The 20,556-nt window shown below is 40.6% G+C and overlaps 2 protein-coding genes across 2 annotated transcripts in view; both read left to right on the top strand.

Annotated features, from left to right (window-relative positions):
• Window positions 1-20,556, top strand: part of ITGA1 (integrin subunit alpha 1) — a 76,867-nt gene continuing 56,311 nt past the window's right edge. The window contains exon 1 of the mRNA XM_056325824.1: window positions 1-218. Within this exon, the coding sequence (XP_056181799.1) occupies window positions 191-218 (28 nt within the window). The 5' untranslated portion in view covers window positions 1-190. The remainder of the gene's footprint in view (window positions 219-20,556) is intronic.
• PELO (pelota mRNA surveillance and ribosome rescue factor) lies at window positions 5,621-11,977 on the top strand. The gene is made up of 2 exons (XM_056325825.1): window positions 5,621-6,628; window positions 7,823-11,977. The coding sequence occupies exons 1-2, from the start codon at window positions 5,903-5,905 to the stop codon at window positions 8,252-8,254; spliced, it is 1,158 nt and encodes a 385-aa protein (XP_056181800.1). The 5' UTR covers window positions 5,621-5,902; the 3' UTR covers window positions 8,255-11,977.

Below are 20,556 nucleotides of genomic sequence, written 5' to 3'. Positions count from 1 at the left end.
GGGAGGAAGCTAAATTCTTCTTGGTGCGAAGAAACAACGTAAAGAGCGAATAACAAACAGGAAATGCCTGACTCCGCTGCGAGGCGGACGCGCGGCGCAGAGCGCTGAACGCCACTCGCAGCGCAGCACCGTTCCCGCCGCCCCGGCCCGCCGCCCGGGCTCCCGGCCCCGGGCTCGCCGCAGCCCAGGCATGGCTGCCTCCTGCTGGATGCTGACAGGTGAGGAAAGCCCCCTTTCTATCGTGCTAGGAAGACCCAGGTCCCGAAAGCAGCTCTGCTCCCCGCGGGAGGGGGTGAAGCAGCTGGGGCTGGCGGCCGGGGGACGGCGTGCCCCCTCGCCGATCCCGCCAGCCGCGGCGGGAGTGTGCTGCCCGGAGCCGCCCTCCAGCTGGAGCCCGTGAGTGACTTCGGTTTGCTTCTCTGTGGGAACTTTAATCCCTAAACCAGTTTTAGAACCCGAGGGAGTGGGCAACTAGACGAAGGTGAGAAGAAATAATGTAATTTAATCTGGCTTGGGAAAAACAACTTTTATTTTAAATTAGGGTACCTTTTCTGTTTTCCTCCGTTTGGCTTTCAGATGTTCTGAGTGGTAAAAGTGGAAGTGAGGAAGTGGTTAACGGCACCCAGCTAACTTCAGAAAGATGAGTTCATCCGGAGATGAAATATGTAATATTTCCTTTTGGGGTTTCTTTTATTGTTAGGGACTTACTTGCTTCTTTAGTGAAACAAATCAGCCAGTAACAAAATGACAGTCTCTTTAGCTAGTCAATCTTTAGTAACATTTTGGAGCTCAAATCGGGAATCTACGAAGTGGGAAAGAGGCTAAGGCAACGCTGGGATTCATGTGTTAGCAAATCTGGACACTGAGCTCCCCAGCAGCTCTTGTGTTGGCAACTAGCATGCAGTGAACCTGAGGCAGTACAGAGCAAGAAATCAATTTCATAAGAATCCTCAAAATGCTGGCAGCAGCAAGTGGGGAAAAGGCGAGACCAGGGGTTTTCTCTCTTCACTCTGCTTGTTGTGCTAGAAAGAGGACACAGGAAAACTTGAACACCTGAATGTAGGACTTAATGCTAAATGTAGCCCTTGTTCATAGATGTTACTACTTTTATTACACAGTGATATTCCCCAAAAATATGATTTTCTTTGTGTTCTTTCACAGAAGGAGGTCTTGTAAAGTGGCAACAATTTACTGTGCCACAACTTCCCTTTGGAGCTGTGAAGTTGCCACTGGTACTGCTGACAGATACTTAACCTGTAATGACAGAAAGGTTTATTGTCAGATAGGAAAACATCTTAGTGGTGGGTCCCATTCAGACCGATCTGAGACTTACTAGTTTTTGCTGGTTTACTGTTTTGGTTTTTTCTTATTTACAAAGTTGGTATGGAATAGAAATGCTTAGAAATAAGAAAAGGTATTACAGATACCAGGAATGGGATTCAAATTGTCTTAGATAGAGAAGTAATTCTACATAAACAAGTCAAAATGTTATAAAAATAAATACAAGGAGTTTCAGAATTACAGTAAAAAAAATTTAATTCTGTGTTCCTCTTTCTTAAAAAAAAAAAAAAAAAAAAAAGGTCAGGCAACCTGGCATGCACTAGCAGACAAAACCAATCTGGAATAAAGGAGGTGCACAGAGGTGTACATTTGTTTATTTATACAGTTCTGGGAGTTTTTTTATTCAACTTGGTATTGGTGAGGCCTTTGAGAGTCCAGTACAAGAAGACCTGACAGATGCAGACAAAACAGGTAGAAGTGCACAGAGAAGCAACAAGCTTGGCAAGGGCTGAGGAGAATTATCTATGAAGAAAGACTGAATGAGTTAGGCTTGTTTCTCTAGAAGACAGAAGACTAAGGGCAAAGTGTTGAGCATTTCAAATATTTACCAAAATATTATCAGTGAGAATATTCTTCCAAAGGTCAATGGTGGGTTTTTGTTTGGTTTTGTTTTGTTTTCGTGAGAATACGCAATCATTACTTTCTGTATCACATACGTTGGTTTTTAAACAGATTGATGAATAGTTGATTCTCCATGTCCAGCAAAGGACAAGAGAAAATCAACGTAACTCCCTCCGTAAAAACTTAGGGACTATTCAGGAGAACTTTCTTACTTTTCAGGTAATGAATTGCTAAAACCGGCTACTAAAAAACCCTACCCCTGCATAATCTCCTTCACTGAAAGTTTCGATGAAGTTGGATAAACACCTGTCAGAGATGGCAGAGGTTTACTTCACCCGGCCTCAGTGTAGAGTGGTTTGACTAGGGATCTGCTTAAGTTTTCTGCAGCCGTATGTTTCAACAGAAAAGGAAGGAAGAAATCAATCCAAAGGGTTCCATTACTTGTTAATGCTTCTTCACTTACAGTTTTCTGCATAGCCTTTTCCTTCCTGGAATTCTCTCTTCGTTGGTGATGATCATGTTGGTATTGATAAAGAGTACTCATCTTTGTAACAGAAAATACCAGTAAAGACAGAACTGTATGCAGAAAATGAAGTGGTCTCTGTCCAGAACCTGCAAAGGCAGGAAGGACACAGGATAAAGGGAAAGCATGAAAAAAAACATGTTTTCCTCTCCATCTCTTTATCTTTTATCTTCCTTTGGTTTTGCAAAAGCAATGTCCAACATTTCTCGGCAGACTTCCCCCTATATTTGAGATTCTTTCCCACTAGTTTTTCTTATTCAGGACTGGAGCATGTTTGCATGAATTCTAGCTAAAATGGCTATAATATGGGTGAGGGAGCATTCCTATGAAAATGACTTCTGCTTGCCTAAAATCTGAACACAACCCATCTTCATAAAGCAGCTGATCAAGACTTGAAGATGCAGGACAGTGTGTCTCAAATGTTTTCAAAATCATAATCTTGCAAAAAGAGCATGGCTCCAAAACCCCCGTGAATGCGTGCTTTCACCATTTTTATGTTGCCTTGTACTGTGCTTTGGAAGGTCTGAAAATGGATGCCAAAATGCTGCAATTATTAGTGCCTGCAAAATTGTTTTTAAAAAGTAATAAATGGCAAGATTGCCAGGTTCTACACAAGGTCTTAAGATTTTACCAAGACTGCAATAGACCATGTAACTTTCATGTTAAGAGGAAGAGTTAAAAGTATCCAATTGTTTTGGCTCAACTGGGGCCAAATTCATTTCTCTCCCTGATGTCTTACAAACATAGAGTTATATGGTTCTTAAATTTTTGGAAATTATGGTTTTCTTCTACTGCTCATTCTTTGACATATTCAAACAAACAGCAATATCCAGTACTTTACTTTTTACCAGAGTAGGCAAAGTAAATGTTTTCCTTCATAAGTTGACAATGGTCTTGCTAATTGTGGATACATCATTGAAGTTTACAGCTGCCACTAAATACTTGTGGATGGCTGTTCATAACTTTATAAAATCTAATGACTTTTTGTTTGGGAAAGGACTCCAGTGCATCTCAAAATGTCTTGATGAGAACTGTGAATTTAGTATGTTGAGCGGCATTTTGGGTTGGGTTTTTCTAATGCAGAAAGTCACCTGGATACATGAACTGAATGATCATTTTCTACTGGATGCTAACTTGCAAATTTTATCTGAAATATATCACATCTCCAGGGATGTGAGGCTGCTTGTGAAAAAATTAAGACTGCAACCAACAAGCAGAGTAAAGTTTGTATATATGCAGCAGCAAAAGAAAAAAAAATATTAACATGGAAGGTAAATATGGACTACAGCTAATTTTTCTTGAAAGAATAGCTTGAGGTTAACCTTTGCAATTTAATAATCGCTAAGAACGTAAAGAAGAGAATGAACCATAAATTTACCACGCAACATTTATATAGATAAGTGAAAGGAACCCCTAAAGAAAAGCTGAATGCACACTCTCTGCCTAAGCCACAAAACAGTAATAGAAAATTATGAGTATATACAAGTCCAAATTAAACAAACAGTTATTTATACTTGTGCTTATGTTATATTCCCTTGGGTCGTCCAGCTTCCTTCTGTGAAACTATTCATTCTAACAGAGTTAAGCATGTGTACTCACAGGAAGAGAGTCTGAGGTCTCATAAATAAATCTTATTATGTAATATCTGATAAAGTTGTTTTTACATCAGTATCAAGCTTAGAAACAAGGAACACACATTACTGGGCCAGATCTCAGTTCAGTATCCTGTCACAAAACTGACTAGTGCTAGATACTTGAGAGAAATGTGTATGTACATTGTAGGAGGAGAGATGGAATGATTTTTCATCACAGTAACCTTCTATCTCATTAAATCCTTGCCTCCAAAGCCTTTCAGGGTCAGCAAATTCAATAATCCACAGTGTTTGTTTGTTTAAAAAAAAAACTAAAAGCAACCAGAAAGTTCCTTTTAACAATTCTGAATTTGCCACTTCCTCATCTCTAAGAGGATGACCTCTTGCTTTTCTGTTATTAGACAGAATGTGTAGATATTCCAGGCTTACTGTATCTGTTTCAGTTGCCCTGATACACTTATCATGGCACATTAGTTTGTCTGCTTTCTCAGTTATTTTTTTGTTCTGAATCATTCTTCATACAAGCATTTTTTCTGTTCTCCCTTTCCTCATTCTTTCTAAATCTGCAACATTTATTCTGAAATAGGTTTTGGTGTCATATATTGTTTCAAAATAAGCTGTAGTACTTGCACAATGATGTTACCTTTTTCATATGATTTCTGGCTTGTTAGGTTTGTCTAGGCTGCAATTGAAATCTGTAGTTATTGTTCAGGTCCCTTTTCTGTGCAACTATCATCGAGGTAATCGGTGTTTTTGCAAGGCACGTTACTTACATCCATCAACATCAAAATGAAATGTGCTTATTTGCCTCTGAAGCTTCTCAGAACTGCCTCATTCTGAGTAATTAGTAGATCCAGGAAGCAGGTTAAGTTTCACTTTAGGCTGAACTGTAACTTTAAAGTTTAACCAAAAACTTTGACGCTGAAGTTCGGTTAAAGAGCAACGTCAAAGTGACAGTTCCGCTTCTGAAGTTGCCTGGGTCTGGCTTTCATGTCGCGCGGTGCCGGTCCCGCCCCTTTCCCGCCCCAGCAGCCCCGAGGTACCGGCTCGCTCTGAGGTACCGGGGCGTTCGTTTCACCACACCCAGAAACCGGCTGCTTAGCCATACCTTTCTCATCTCCCCATCTGCAACCATAACGTCCCACAACTACTTATTTTGAGGTTTGGGTTTTGTTGGTTTCTTCTTGGGTTTTGTTTTTTGGTTTTTTGTTTGGGTTTTTTTTTTCCTTTTCTCAAGCGTGAGGGACTGTGTTAGAAGCCTTTGGTAGTTTGAATCGTCCTTGTAAAAAGCTACAGGGGACGCACTAGCGCAGGCCCAGACACCCCACACCACCACTCCCCAGAGGCTGTAGCGGGGACACGCCAGTTTACACGCCAGTATCCTCTTCCCCCCTCACCGCACACGAGAGCATCGCGACTGCCCCCAGGCCCCCTCGGAAGGCTTCCCCTCTGGGGCGCTCTCCTCCCGGCGGGGGGGAGGCGGCAGGTTACCTGTCCCACTCGCCGCATACAGCCCCCGCTCCGCCCCCTCCCCCCCCGTCCCTCACGTACCAGCTGTGGCATGCGCCGGGGCTGCACGGGGTGGGGGGGTGGGGCAACCGTGCGCACGCGCGTCTGGCGCGGAGCAGAACGCGCGGGCGGCTCGAGTCCCTCCTGCGCCTCTCAGCATAGGCCGGGCGCATGCGCGCTGGGGCGGCCGGGCGCGACGCATGCGCGGCGGCCGGGACGAGGGGCCAGCGCGGTACGTTGCGGGCAAGTGGGTGCGTGGCGGCACGAGGTACGGCCGGGAGCGCGCCGGTCCCGCCGCCCGCTGACTCCCGGACCGGCCTGCTGGCCGTTGGCCGCTGTCGCTGAGGGGAAGCCGGCGGCGCAAGTAACTGCCAGGATGAGGTTGGTGAGGAAGGACCTGGAGAAGGACAATGCGGGACAGGTGACGCTGATCCCTGAGGAGCCAGAGGACATGTGGCACACCTACAACCTGCTGCAGGTGGGTGACAGTCTGCGGGCCTCCACCATCCGAAAGGTGCAGACCGAGACGGCCACAGGAAGCGTGGGCAGCAACCGCATCCGCACCACCCTCACTCTCTCTGTGGAGACCATCGACTTCGACTCGCAAGCCTGCCAGCTGCGGGTCAAGGGCACTAACATCCAAGAGAATGAGTACGTCAAGATGGGAGCCTACCACACCATCGAGCTGGAGCCCAACCGGCAGTTCACGCTGGCAAAGAAGCAGTGGGACAGCGTGGTGCTGGAGCGCATCGAGCAGGCCTGTGACCCAGCCTGGAGCGCTGATGTGGCAGCCGTGGTCATGCAGGAAGGGCTGGCCCATGTCTGCCTGGTCACTCCAAGCATGACGCTAACCCGTGCCAAGGTGGAGGTGAACATCCCCCGTAAGCGGAAGGGAAACTGCAGTCAGCACGACCGGGCCCTGGAAAGGTTTTACGAGCAGGTGGTGCAAGCCATCCAGCGGCATATCAACTTTGAGGTGGTGAAGTGTGTACTGGTGGCTAGCCCAGGCTTCGTACGGGAGCAGTTTTGTGACTACATGTTCCAGCAGGCAGTCAAGACTGACAACAAGCTTTTGCTGGAAAACAAGTCCAAGTTCCTACAGGTAAGCAGCTGAATAGTCTTCAGAGAGGGTAAAAAGAGGCTTAAGAGCTGCCTGTGATAATAGATAATCACAATGATGATGGGAAATAAGTTGCTTATTAAAGAAAATAATTATCTGTTTGAGTGTCATGAGGAAATTATTCTCATGCCTACCAAACTATGAGGTAGTTAGGCAAGATACAGGCATAGTTCCTGCGTAGGATATCTTAATGTGGAGTAGAGAAAGTATTAGGTATTTCGAACTCCCTATAAAGCCGTATTTAATCTTCAATTAAGAGTGAAATACAAGTTGGAAAATATTTTAACTGTAGTGTTAATATGTCATACTGCATAGCATCCATTTTTAATAACAGCTTTCTAAAGCTTTTTTTTTTAAAGTACCTGCATGTGGTATAAATTATTTAATTTTGGTTTTAGCTTTGTCCTACGTAGTTAAAGGTTACACAGACCATAACATTTTTTCCTGTTCTTTAGTTATCTCATTGATTGATTGAATGGGTGGGGGTTTTTGCCTTTCACTGAAATAGGCAAACTTAGAGCCTAAAATAAATTGTCATTTTCAGGAGGACAATTGTATCATTCTTTTAACTGGAGTAGGCCTGTAATCTGTGTTTGCAAAAGGCTGAGGGGTAGCGGGGGGGAGGGGCGTGGGGGTGGGAAGCATGGCCCAGTGCTTAATGGTCACAACATTCAGGAGACACGTTTCACCAAGAATCTTTCTTTTGCTTTTATAATGAAGAGGTAATAGTAAGTGTGGAAAGTTTTAATGTACTTCACAGCTTTGCAGTAGTTGTGCAGGACTTGATGCTTTTTGTACTATATCTCTCTTGTCTTAAGTGGTCTTCCTCTTATTGAATGCTTTAAAAGGGAGAGGCTTAAGTCTTACTTTCTTAGTAGTTTCACATGGCCTTACCCTGGGGACTGTATGCAAGAGCATATTTAACCCAGTTGTTTAACAAGAGAAACAGCTTTCCTGCACTTCTTAAAATACAGTTTAAGGGATTTGGTGTAGGCCCTTGAGTTGTAGGAGGGATCCTTTAAGAAAAGAATTATGTAGATTTCAAGAAAGAGGTAAGTTCCTTGAATGATTATCAAGGTAAATATTATGTAGAGTGGAAGCTGGATGTGATTGGCTAATCAAAAAACTCGTCCTTTTTATTTAAAAAACCCAAATCTTTGACTTTTTTTACTCTAGGTCCACTCTTCCTCGGGACATAAATACGCATTGAAGGAAGCCCTCTGTGACCCAGCTGTAACCAGTCGCCTCTCTGACACTAAGGCAGCTGGTGAGGTCAAAGCCTTAGATGACTTCTATAAAATGCTGCAGCATGAGCCTGACCGGGCTTTTTATGGCCTAAAACATGTGGAGAAGGCCAATGAAGCCATGGCCATCGATACCTTGCTGATCAGTGATGAGCTTTTCCGGCACCAGGATGTGGCAACACGTGCTCGATATGTTAAATTGGTAGATAGTGTACGGGAGAACATGGGCACAGTACGCATTTTCTCCAGCCTTCATGTGTCTGGAGAGCAGCTGGGCCAGTTGACAGGGATCGCAGCCATCCTGCGCTTTCCTGTTGCTGAGCTTTCTGACCAGGAAGATGAATCTAGCTCTGAAGAGGATTGATAACAGTGACTTCATTCCACAGTTTCTTTTCCAAGACATGTTGAAATGACATTAAAGGCCCTCCCTTCCTAATACTATGTGCAGATGTGCCATGCCATGTAATCAAGTTTTAGATAGGATTTCATAAAGTATATAGCTCTGCTCATCACATTAATAGATATCTGTTTTATTGTAAGGATCATTGGTATACTGTGGATTGAATCTTGACTATTTTTGCAAGTTAAATCCTGGACTTCCAGCAGTACAAGGAACTAATTTGACTCCCTAAAGCTGCTTATTCTGCATGTTAAGGCAGATGGGCAGCTTAGTGTTTTGGAAGGTGTTTCTATGAAAAGGAAACAAACTAGGAGGAGAAAATTATGTCAGACTGTCTATTTCTGTTCAGGTGCTTGAAAAGAGTACTGCAAAACAAATGTGAACTTTCTGATGCAAGACTGTGCTTGGTCTTCTAAGGAATTCACCACTTCGTAAGATGTGGCAAAGGGCTGGGGTCAACATCATCTCTTAGGGCTTTTTGTGGTGTACGAGTCTAACCACTTAAATATTTGTGTGAAAATCTTAAAGCAATCATTCAGAAACCAGACCCTTTAAATTAACCATTTCCTCCCTAATATGATAGTAGATGCAAGAAAAATTGTGAAGCTCCATGCACCCACTTCAGTTACCTCTTTGAATGCTTGGGAGGTGGTCTGAGGGCTACCAAGGTATGATGTATCTTGTCATTGACTGTGTTCTGATAAATTTGAATTGGGATTATTTAGCACTGAATTCTGAGGTATGAAAAGGCTTACAAAATCAAGAGCCTAGTTCCCATGAGGAATCTTTTGACAAGGAGTAGTTTAAGTTAAGTTTATAATACAGTATTTTTCTATTTGTATACCTTATTAAAAACATATATAAACAGAAGTAAAGATTACAAATTTATAAATCTTAACTTGGGCATAGGGTAATGACAGTGGTAAAAATCAGAATTACTTTTTAGTTATTTGAACTGCTGAAAGTATTGAGAGCCACTATGACTTTTGTTTCTTTGCTGGACAATAAATCTTAGGCTGAGGAAGCAGAAACTGCTTTCAGATTCTGACGTACCTGCAAGGGGATTGTTCAGATTAAACCGGTGTTTGATGGTGTAGGTTGTGTGTGTAAATAAGGATTTTTTTTAAGTGCAGTGAGAGCAGGGGAACAGGAGACACTTGCCAAAAATAAATTTATTTTAAGAAAGCCAGGGAAGACTTCTGAAATATGGAAAAGGACATAACAATGGAAGATTAAAAATAAAAACACCAAAGCTTATAGTCCGAGTAGAATAGGGGTCCTCAAACTTTTTAACCAGGGGGCTGGCACGCGGATGAAGTGGCAGACAGTCATCTGCGGCTGCTTGGTTCCCCCCAACCCCCAGCGGGGAGGGGGGAGGTGTCTGTAAATATGGGGGGCCGTATATGGCCTGCAGGCCGTAGTTTGAGGACCCCTGGAGTAGAATAATTCTAGGAAAAGCATTTTTGATGGTAGGCCTGTATGTTGATGGATGCCACACCTGTGAATTTGATACTAGCTAGCTAGCTGAAACATCAGTTTAAATTCCTTGATAGAGAAGTTCTTTTGAGTTAAAAGCCATCTCCCCTTTTCCCATCATCCACTCAAAGGAACGCATGAACAGAACTTACATTAGAGTTGGAGTTGAGCACTGATTCTTCTCTCACTGAAGGCAAGCAAGTACATTAAGACAGTTTATAGAGTCAGCTTGCACAGATAAACTTACTTGAAGTTCACATTTTTATCTTGGTGTTGAGTGGCACAAGTCATAGTGCTTAGGTAAAATTGCTTCAGCAGTTAGGACTGGTTAGATTAAAATTTTTTTTTCTTTCAAAAATCTGCTTAAGCTGATTGTACACTTTGCCAGTTAGAAAGCACCTTGATTTCTGCTATATATGGAGTAGAACAATCTAACCTTCAATAAATATTACTTAAATGCAGAAAATTGTGGCTTTAAACAAGCTCATAATGTCTAAACAGAGTTAATTCCTTTAAAATAAGCTGGTATATTAGTATTTCCCGTCTTTTAAGCAATGCCAATTTGCCGCAATTGCACACAGATGATACATGCATTCAAAATTGTAGTACACCCAGAAATTCTTAGTTTAATTCTCAGCAAACTGTGAGACAGACAAATCAAACTGTTCTGCTGTTGTGGAATGGTTTGACATTTTATTAGACCAGATGGATTCCAGTTATTCCATTTTAAACAAGAAATTAGGAAGAGGTTTTGCTGTGTACTGTAAGATTATAATGGCAATTCAGCAAGTCTGTGTTTAGTGCTTGTGGTAGTTATCACCAAGGAAAAGAAGCAGCCACTTTGCTGCTTTTTCTTTTTTGCTGCTTTGTTGGTTTTTTGGGGGTTTTTGAGGTATAACAATGAGCGCAAACATCTGCTAAGAAAGTACATTCATAATGATTCTTAAATTATTTACATTTAAAATTCTTCACTGACTTTATGAGTATTTTTCTTTTTGTAGCTGTTGCTATCTTGGCGTTAAGTCTGTGAAAGAAAGTTATTGCATAAAGTCTCTGAAGGAAATACACATCTAGTTGCCCAAAGTATGGAAGGGTGGGATTTTTTAGTTTTGTTTTGTTTGGTAGGCATTTTTGTAGTAAAATAAATACACAATCACTATGTAGACAAATGCATCCTGTTTCAGGAAACAGCTTAAGGGCTTGGTATTGAAAGTAAGCTGTGTTCAGTAGCTGCAGATGCTTGACCTGGCAGAGTTCCAGGGTTGCTAGTATCTTTTACATTTAAAGTCATTTTGAATACTTGAAAAGGCCATATTGACAAAGATGCTTGTTTAATGCAGGCCTTAATGTCTGTGTATAGGCACAGAAGATGCATGTTGTCTGCAGATCAAATGACTTTGATTCGATCAAATGTGCTGGAGCCATGGGAAAATATTTTTTGCACCTTTTCTTTGCAACTAAACATATATGAACTAAAGACTGTCCACAATATGAAAATAGTTCTCTTGCACCATGAAGTGTTCACTGTCTTAGTTTAGTTTGATTATGTTCTGACATAATTCTGTGAATTAGTAGTTTGTCTTACAATTTTTCAGTTTTCAAAATAAATGAATACACATGGTAAGACTTGCTAATGTTTGTTACATTTGGTAGGAAGAAAACTTTAAAAAGTTCCATGAAATCATCTTGATCCTGAACCCTGCTGTGCTCTTCAAAGTTTCAAATAAATTCATTAATTTAGGTCATTAAACCTCTTGCAAACTAATACTTGGAGCAGGCCTCAGCGTTAATTTTGTCATCTTTGGCATTTAAATCCAGTTGTTACTATATTCATGTTTATGTAATAAAGTTGGGTGCAGAACATGAGGTCACCACCAGCAAGAGACCAAAATAATACTACTAGTTATAAAGCAAAATAAAAGATAAATCTTCTGGTAAAACTGTAAAGCATTTAATTGTGTTTAACCTAGGGAATTCCTCAAGTCCCTCCTGTCTTCACCCTTGTACACTGTATGAGTAAAATGCTGGTAAATGATCTTTTGACCACTCCCTGACCACCAGTGTAACAAGAGCCCATTGCTTGTCAGCTTAATTTGTGATGTAACTAGCCTGATGTTTTTAAAGCCCTGTAAATGTCCTTTCATTTGCTACTGTTCTTTCAAAGGTTAAGTAGTCCTGAATAATAAAGCTATCTTACATGCCCGCTGAAAATTTCTTCGTTTAACTTCTGAGCTGCTGACTTTGGGTTTGCCTTTTTCTCTGAAGGTACAGTATAGCTACCTTCTAATTTGACTGATTTATATAGCTTGAGCCTCTCTTTAATTTCTTTCTCGAAGCTGCATTAACCATCCAGAAAACGAGCTCGGTTTCATAAAAGCAAAGTGGGGATAAAAGATGTAATCATGTGCATGTGATCTCTTTTAGTCACCCAGTCCATTCACTTGATTCTCAGATTTTCATATGTCTTAACTGTCTTTAAATAAAACAAGCCTGTTTCATAGATGTCTAGCTTTGCAGGAAAAAACATGTTCTCAGAGTGTTTATGCTGCTGTTTTATCTGCAGCCACATTTGTGCAGTCTGTGGTCTGTTGCTTCTACAAAAGATCTAAGAAAGCAATTTTTAAAATGTGAAGCTGCAATTAGAAGGTCTACAGTTAGGAGTCTGTGTTTATACCCTAAAACGAATTCCTGAAAGACACATAATTTTTTTGTCATTAAGGAATGAAGCAAAACTTCAAACTTGGTGTCCTTGTTTTTCTTGTTCTCTGCTGTACCAGTTGCCTTTATCTGTTCCCTTAAAAAAAAAAAAAAAGTTTTAGAATTACATCTACCTCTGCATTTTAAGAATGTAACTGAAGTGGTTCATGTTGATGACAAAGTTTCTTCAAGCTGTGTTAATTTGGGGAAAGATACGTCTTCGGGAGGCATTCCCTTCTCAGTTCAATATAGACCTACAACTTTTTACAAAGTGAGTTATACAGTTCTGATACTGTTTGAACTTCAGTTTTCTCAGGTTTTCATTTGCTTTAGCAGGTGGTGGGAAGAGAAGAGAGACATGGCATTGCAGTAGATTTTGCAGTATCTGTGGTTCTCCTACAACAGCCACAGCTTGCTTTAAGAGACTGTTGTATTCAGATTTCATATAGGAAAATAGCATTTTGAAAACTTGATATTCTGCTGATTTAGAGTTAAGGAAATACCTAACCATTTGGGTCTTTTTATTATTGTTACAATACTTAATTCAGGCTCTGATGCGTCGTGCCTGGGCTTTTTCTGTTGTGGAAAGCGTAAACATAGGCTGTGGAGCTGTTTCTGTGACAGTTGCCCAAAGACTTGCTTAGTAAGTGTGATGTTTAGGCCTGCCACATTTTTTTATGCTTGACTCTAGTAGGATATTGACTTTGATTTGAGGGTAACTGCTTGCATGGTACAGAATATAAAGGAAATAAACTTCGCTGGTCTAACAACCAAACTGTAGTGCATATTCTCTGTGAACTTCTGAACTCGGCTGTTTTCGAAATGCAGTATAGCTTTTCAGTGAAAAAAAAAAAAAAAAAAAAGTCTCCTAAGGTGTCTTAGCCTAAAATAGAGTGTGAGGAAAAGGTCTCTGACATCATCTTGTTTATTCTGTTCTCTGAAAATAATTCTTCCTCTTGTCCCACTTGAGAGCTGTACAAGAAACAGAGGGGGAGCTGATACCAGAGCAGCACTTGCTTCCAAGTCAGTATCTTCTGGGAAATGCAACACGAAGCAGCAGCTTTTGAGCCCTGCCAGCCCTTGTCAGATTTTACTTTATCAATCTCTAAATTATTGCTGTCTTTTTGGGAAATGCTGTGTTCACAGCTAATGTGATTACTGTCATGCTGCTCTAATAATTACTTAGAAGTCATATTAGAGCTGATCATTAATTCTCTGACAAAATAGCTGTTCCATTAGGGAATGTTAATTAGTTGAAAGCAGTCCTCCTTTTTAGGAATGTACATACCAGACTTGATGCGAAGTGTTTTCTCTGGTCCAGAATGGAATTTCTAATCAAAGCCAAGATTAGAATAGTGAAGAAAAAGTCTAGGGGTTTAAGGAGCCATTTGGGAGAGAAGATACAAAGTTTAAGACCGTTTTCTGTTTCATTGTTAACATTACGTTAAAGACACTCCTTTTTCTGTGTCTTTGGTAAGTGCAGTTCCACATTGTATGAGCAAATAAATATTTTTATATTTTGGCTGAGGTAGCTAAGCATAACTGACACAGGTATCCCTTAAGATGTGGGAGACAATTGTCAGTTTTCTGCTCCAAATGGGACAGAAAGGTGATTGAAAGTTGGGACCGTGCCAACCTAACACATTCCAGCTGTAGTCTTCACATTTCAGGAAAAAGCCCTGAGTGAGGCTCCATGTTTCAAAAAGGTTTTGGACTTGGTGGCAGCCATGCAAGTCTACTTTTGAAAGCAGGCAGTTTATTTCCCATGCAGCCTCAATACAAAGATTTAGACATTTACTTTACTTAGAAAAAATGTTTCAGCTGAATTTTTACTGACAGATTTCAGAAGAAGAAATGAAACACAAAACAAATGTGAAGAGAGATAAGTGTGTGTATAAGGATGCAGTATCCTCAAAGAATGTGGTATCTTTATGTAAAAAACAAAACAAAACAAAAAAGCTAACTTGGCTTATATCTTGTGATTGCTTTGGTAGCTGGAGGAATGACTCCGGATGCAGGCTTTACAGTTATCAGCAGGTCTCAAGGTTTGTTCCTGGTAGGAGCAGCTTGGTGACAAGTGCTGCATTTAGGATGTCTGACAGTTGTTGAGTGCTTATGAACGACTCCTTTAATGGTTTCTGAAACTCTGAAAGCTGCAGCAGGGTTTGCTGAAGAGAATTGTCTTTCTTTGGCCTGCCTGCTGTTCAGCCTGGTGACTTCAAGTGTTTAATACTGGTATAGGTATTTTAGTTCAGGTGTGAGAGAAATGAACTAGTTGCATTTATCTTGACTGAATAGTTGCTATAAGATCATTTCCACTCCCTTAGGTAAAAAGAACTGGTTTGTCCTATATAATGTATTCCTCTCCTGAGTGGAAATTGCCTTTCTTTGATAGGGTGGCTAAGAGAAGCTGAAATGGACTCTCTTCAGATATGGTGCTGGGAGAACATCAGCTGTCTGCCAGGACAGCTGTGCCTCCTGGGGCTGTGGCTGCCCTCACTGGGAGGTTGTACCTAGGAGCTCACCACCACAGCAGTGGTGAGAGGCAGAACAGGAGCAGCTGCCTCATGAAGGACCTCCTCCAAGTTCCAGAGCCATGAGTAGAGATGAAAAGCTGTGATTCAGTGGAAAACTTGAGATGCTGTATTGGGCATGCTACTTCTTCCCAAAAGAGAGCCTCAGTAGATGTTTGAAATACCTTTACTCAGTCCTAACAGCTCATCCTCAGCTGAGGGTAGAGATGCCAGCTGATGTGATGAAACCTGCGTCCAAGGGAGAGGAGCCTTGAGCCAGAGGCTGAGAATTGAAATTGAGATTCTGACACCTTGCTAATCCTGTTACTATGGATTTCTGACAAGCCTGCTACAAAACTGTGACATGCAGAGTCATTGCTGTACCTGAGGCTTGTGAAAAACTTTCTTTTCCTTTCATACTTGTCTGAAAGTCACCATCTTTTTCAAAAGTAGCATGTAGCAACAAACACTTCTGTGTGTTGCGTTGGCAACTGGTGTGATAAGCAAAGGAAAAAAATTCTAGTCAGCCATAAAAAAACCCCAGAAAACTACAGAGGATGACTGAAATAAATCTTCCAGAGCTTTTGAGGAGACACTGAGTGAGAAGAAACATCAAGGGAAAACAAGAAAAAAGTGGTAAAAGGTTTGTTGGGTTTTTTAACAGTTTTTCAGGTTGTTTCAACTAAAGCATTGTTTTTTAAGATAACCAGAGTAGTAAGTCAGTCAAAGTGCAAGTTTTTAAGACTTAAAAGCATCAGATATCAGTTATTAAAAGTTTATTAATACACAGTCAGGCACTGTGATCTTGGTAAACAACAGATTTATATCTGCTTAAGCAATTCCAAGCCGTCTGCCTATGTTGTATCCACGTCAACTTGCATGGCCCTGAGTGTTTTTCTTACGAGTCAAAAGTCTTATTAAGTGTTCAGAAAGAACAAAATAATATTGACAATTAATGCTGACAACTGAGTCTAACCTCTCCTAATTTTGAAGACTTGCCTTTCTAGCCTAAAAAGGTTAGTCTTTTTATTTTCAGGGGGTAGTATCGAAATTGTCCCTGAAAAATATTTAGGGCTTTAGGCAGTAGAATTTTGAAATTGAAGTTTTCACTTTTGCTTCTATAACATTTTTTTGTTCTGTTTTTAAAACTGTTTTGTACCCTACCTTAAGCACTTTTTGTTTTGACGTCAGAACTGGCAAGATACAAATGTTGGAGAGCAGAAGGTTCCCACTACTGGAAAAATGAGAAGTCTGAGCAGTCTTCCAGACAGAAAAATCAGAGCAAAAGGTCACTTTTATACAGGATTTGTTTACCCTGAAAAATATAATGTAGTTTCCAGCACTAGATAGGAATCAGTTCAGCAATCCTGTACTCAGTGCTCTGAATACAGAAGCAGGGCACTTGCTGTTAATTTAATGGAGCATTGTGTTGCCTCCTTGTCCTGGTTTCAGCTGGGATAATTTTCTTCTTAGTAGCTAATGCAGCACTGTGTTTTGGCTTTGTCACCAGCCAGGGTTATATCAGTCCAATTCTTAGTGCATATGTTCACACCACATTGCAACAGACACATCAGATTGCACCACAATACTGACCTCCTGTCAGACACGGATTAGCCATCTGAGCCGAGGATGCAAAGAGGCCCAGATTAAGTACCTGACACGGGTTTAATGAGTACTTTCCTTTTGATCTCTGCCAATTTTATGTCCTCCAGCAGCTTTAAAGATCTATTAAAAATAATTTGTAAGTGTTTTATTTGTAAACAGGTATCAGACTCAAGTAATTCATCATTAAATGTGTTTTCTTCAGACAACATGTTTTCTTCAGCGATTCTGTAGCAAGATGCTGTGAGTTGGTCCTCTGTGTATATCAGCACAGCTTAGAAAAGTCTGTGTCAGACAAGGGCAACTGTGGTATCCAAACAGCTATAGACCAAAGAAGAATGAAAAGCCCAGCATCAGCACTGCTGTGCTGCCCAGTAGCTGGGCTGGAAAGCTGGCAGTGATCCATTGTCATGCCCTGCTGCTGAAACTGTAGTTGAGGTGCTACTTGCAAAAAGCTGGTGTCAAGTTTATGATAAAGTAGCACGTATTTGCAAAAGGAGTATTGTGGAAAATAAGGTGGTGGCACAAGGTGCCTTTTTAGGAGGTTCTTTTTTAATGCTAGCAGCCTCTGTTGACTTCAGGAGGCTTGAGTCACTCTGAAGTAACACTGAAGCGGACCACAGCTTTGCAAACTTCCATTTAGCCTGGAAAAGTGGCACCTGCACAAGGAAATAAAATCTCCTCACTGTTAAGCTTCCATGGTGGTTTTGTGAAGTTGATGCAGATGTTTGAAAGAGTTTCCTTACAGAACTCGTGGTAACACCAGAATACTCTCTGAACAGGCCTGGGCCAGACAGATATCTTAAAATCACAGGTGTACTTCTTGTTCTGTGGGTGGGAAATATAAGTTATTAGTGCCAGTAATTCATGTAGAAAGCTCTATCTTAAACTGCATCTAAAAAACAGGATGTTTTTCGACCTCTGGAGTCCAGCTTTAATTTTTGGGGGGGAAACAAAACCTTCCTCTTACAATCTCTTCACAGCTAGTTCCAAATTTCCCTGAATTGTTTATTGACCAGTAAAAAAGAACATTTGCAGTAAAAAGACCTGGGATTAATTCTGTAGTGCTTTCAGTAAAAATCCCTACACCAACGGTACAGCAAAAGAGGTGCTCATGCTGTTGCTGGTACTTGAGTGTCTCAGTCTGTAAAAATTAGTAGATACAGTTGATGATGCATGTTAGTATGCTGAAGTTTTCAGTATGATGCTATTCAATATTGATAATGCATGGTGATATACTGCCTTTAGGAGAATTTAGTAACTTTTTAATTGCAAAAAAGTATCTTGGCTATAAAAATATACCACATAAAAGAAGAATATTAAATGCCCGTAAAGTTTTACTGCAATTTTTAAAATTATTTCTCAAACTGCATTGTGAAGTAACAATGGTAGAGGCACCAATGTTGATCATATTCCACTTCAAACATGTCTCACAGGATTATTTCAGCAAGTAAGTTTCTAACATACACTAGAGGGGTATCTTTTGTTTTCGTTTCAGCTGAGCAATATTGGTGTGAAATTGGCATTTTGGTTTTGTTGATTTTTCTGATTATCTCAGGTGAACACGTTCATTTACAGAAAGTCTGATTTTATTTGTTGCCTGTAAAACACATTTACAGCACAGGTAGACTGGAAAATAGCTACTAACATAAAAAACAGCAAGCCCCAAGCCCATGGAAGTCCTTGTGATTGTCTTTAGATGGGTAAAGCTGCTAAGTAAAATAAATAAATATGCAGCAGCCTGTGAACTGCCTGGTGCAATAGCAATTGTTCTGGTGGGGGTTTTTGTCCATATCAACAAACCTTTGTATTGCTGATGTTCAGGTTTTCTCCAGGTGCACGTTTTTTTTGTGATGTGTATGTAGTGGTGTTATTTGTAGACTTTTCTAGATTAGACAGCTGTTTTATGACTGTTGATGTTCACGCAAGGTTGGATTCAGTGACCACTGTGGTCATTTGCAGTCCCATGTTCTCGTCTGCTTGGATTTCTCAGGTAAAGTAAAATACCTGCCATCATGGAGCCATATACTATAAACTGTCCAGTGCAAGAAAAGTTTTATCACAGTTCATTCACAGGTAAAGACAAGGACACATGCTGGCTGAGGATTATATTCTCTCTTAACAGTGAGCACACAAGTTTCAAATCAGAAAAGCTCTGTATGTTGTGGTAGGGAGCTGATGCTGTGCTTTACTTATGCTGGTGAGCCGTGAGCTTTGTGAGCAGTGAGCTTACTGAGTTTAGCGAGCAGATAGAGCTGGCCTGTGCAAACAGGCAGTGCCTGCTCCTGCGTGCTCTTGCAGGACAGAGCTGGCTTTTCCTGTGAGCATTTTGCTGCTTTGCAGTTGGGGATGAAGAAGCAATTCCATCTGACCTCGCAGTGCAAGAGCACTAGCATCTGGGGACAATTCATGGTGGAATTCTAGTATTTCAACAAATATGACTGACTTTCCATTACTGCCTGTAGCAATCTCTTATCAAGTATCTTCTCACTGAGGTAATTTTTCTTGTTAGTGATAGAAGAAAGTTTAAAAAAACATCATCTTGAGCAATATTATTGAAAATACAGTTGATTTGTTGCAAAGAATTAACAAGTACAATAGGAGAAAGGAATTGTTTGGATGATGGTTCATTTTTTTCACTTTAAGCTCAATATCAAGCATTTTTAAACCTTTCAAAATTTGCTTTTAGCAACAGTAGGCTTCATCCCTTGCTCTCCATTTCTGCTCTTAGAAAACTGCAACTATGATTATTTAATTACAAACAAAAATAGTTTAAACTTTACTCGGATACTTATATTTGTAGAAGTGTTTTCCATCTTAGACTGTTGTAGCATCTCCCTGCACCTTTTAAATTCAGTTTTGTAAATATCCTTTTGATTTACATTGTAATGGAACCTGTAGCTTTATATGACAAGTTTGTCTGAAATATAATGTAAGTCTTCGTGATAAGAAGCAGTTTAAGAGTTTTCAAGTTCCTGTTGAAGTACAGGAGTACATGTTGTAAACAGGGAAAGACAAAATTCTTTTTTTTTATGTAGCTGTGACTAAGCTAGAGCAACGTAGTGACTCCCTCTTACTCTACTGGAAGATGGCTCAGATGAAGAAAATTAATGTCCTGTTCTGTTCCAATGAAGATTATCATAGATGCTGTATTATCAGAAATAATAGGAAATCTATACAATTTCAGTATAGTTTGCAAGTTGATACTTTGTTTTGTGTTGTTTTAATATACATGTATGAGATTTAATTCTGAAGTGTGTCCATCTCCACCTGGCTCCTGGATTTTTGCCTGGTCAAGCTCTGCCCGCTTTTAGTTGTGTGTCCCCCTCCCCCATCACTGCATAACAGAGTTGAATGGGACCAAAGGAAGAGACAGATGTTTGCAGGCTTCCATCTTTACGCTTTCGCAGCACTTAATTACAGTTTCTTGGATCACAGCTGAATTGATATTAATGTGTTTTATAGACATAAAATAAGAACTGCTGGCTTCTAGCATGCATGTTGAATGCCTATATTTTTGCTGTACTTTATAAAAACTGTCTTGGATTAAGTTCTGTGGTCTCTGGCTAGCTGGGTGTGAGAGGGTCATATCAGGATATTTGCACTTCCTTTTGGTAGATTTCTTCTCATCCTGAAGCCTTGAGTGATTCAGTTGAGAGTGAGCCAATGATTCTGCTCAGCATAAGGCATTGAAAGACAGGAGTTTGTAGCCATTATGAAATAAAAAAATTGGAAAAGTTGCTGCTTTTCAGAAAGCCTGGATTGCCACCAAAGCATTTCTACTCAGCTATTTGCCTAAAGACTGCTGACCTTTGAGAAAAATTGCCCTATGAACCCTGAAAACAATTAGGGGAAAAATGAATGAATAATGATACCAAGTCAGGAAGGAGAAAAAAAGAAATATGTCCTTTGTCCTAGTAGGGAGATAGTAACATGAGCTTTCAGCTAGGCATCTTTTTTTGCATCAGTTCTCTGATC

This window comes from Falco biarmicus, chromosome Z (genome assembly GCF_023638135.1).
Source record: "Falco biarmicus isolate bFalBia1 chromosome Z, bFalBia1.pri, whole genome shotgun sequence".
NCBI lineage: Eukaryota > Metazoa > Chordata > Aves > Falconiformes > Falconidae > Falco > Falco biarmicus.
This window is presented reverse-complemented; position numbering and strand designations above follow the sequence as displayed.

Bases quoted from the DNA above. Each gene is read 5' to 3' on its own strand.
- PELO (XM_056325825.1), top strand. From the start codon at position 5,903: ATGAGGTTGGTGAGGAAGGACCTGGAGAAGGACAATGCGGGACAGGTG. The intron at 6,629-7,822 runs GTAAGCAGCTGA...TTTTTACTCTAG, and splicing joins ACAAGTCCAAGTTCCTACAG to GTCCACTCTTCCTCGGGACA.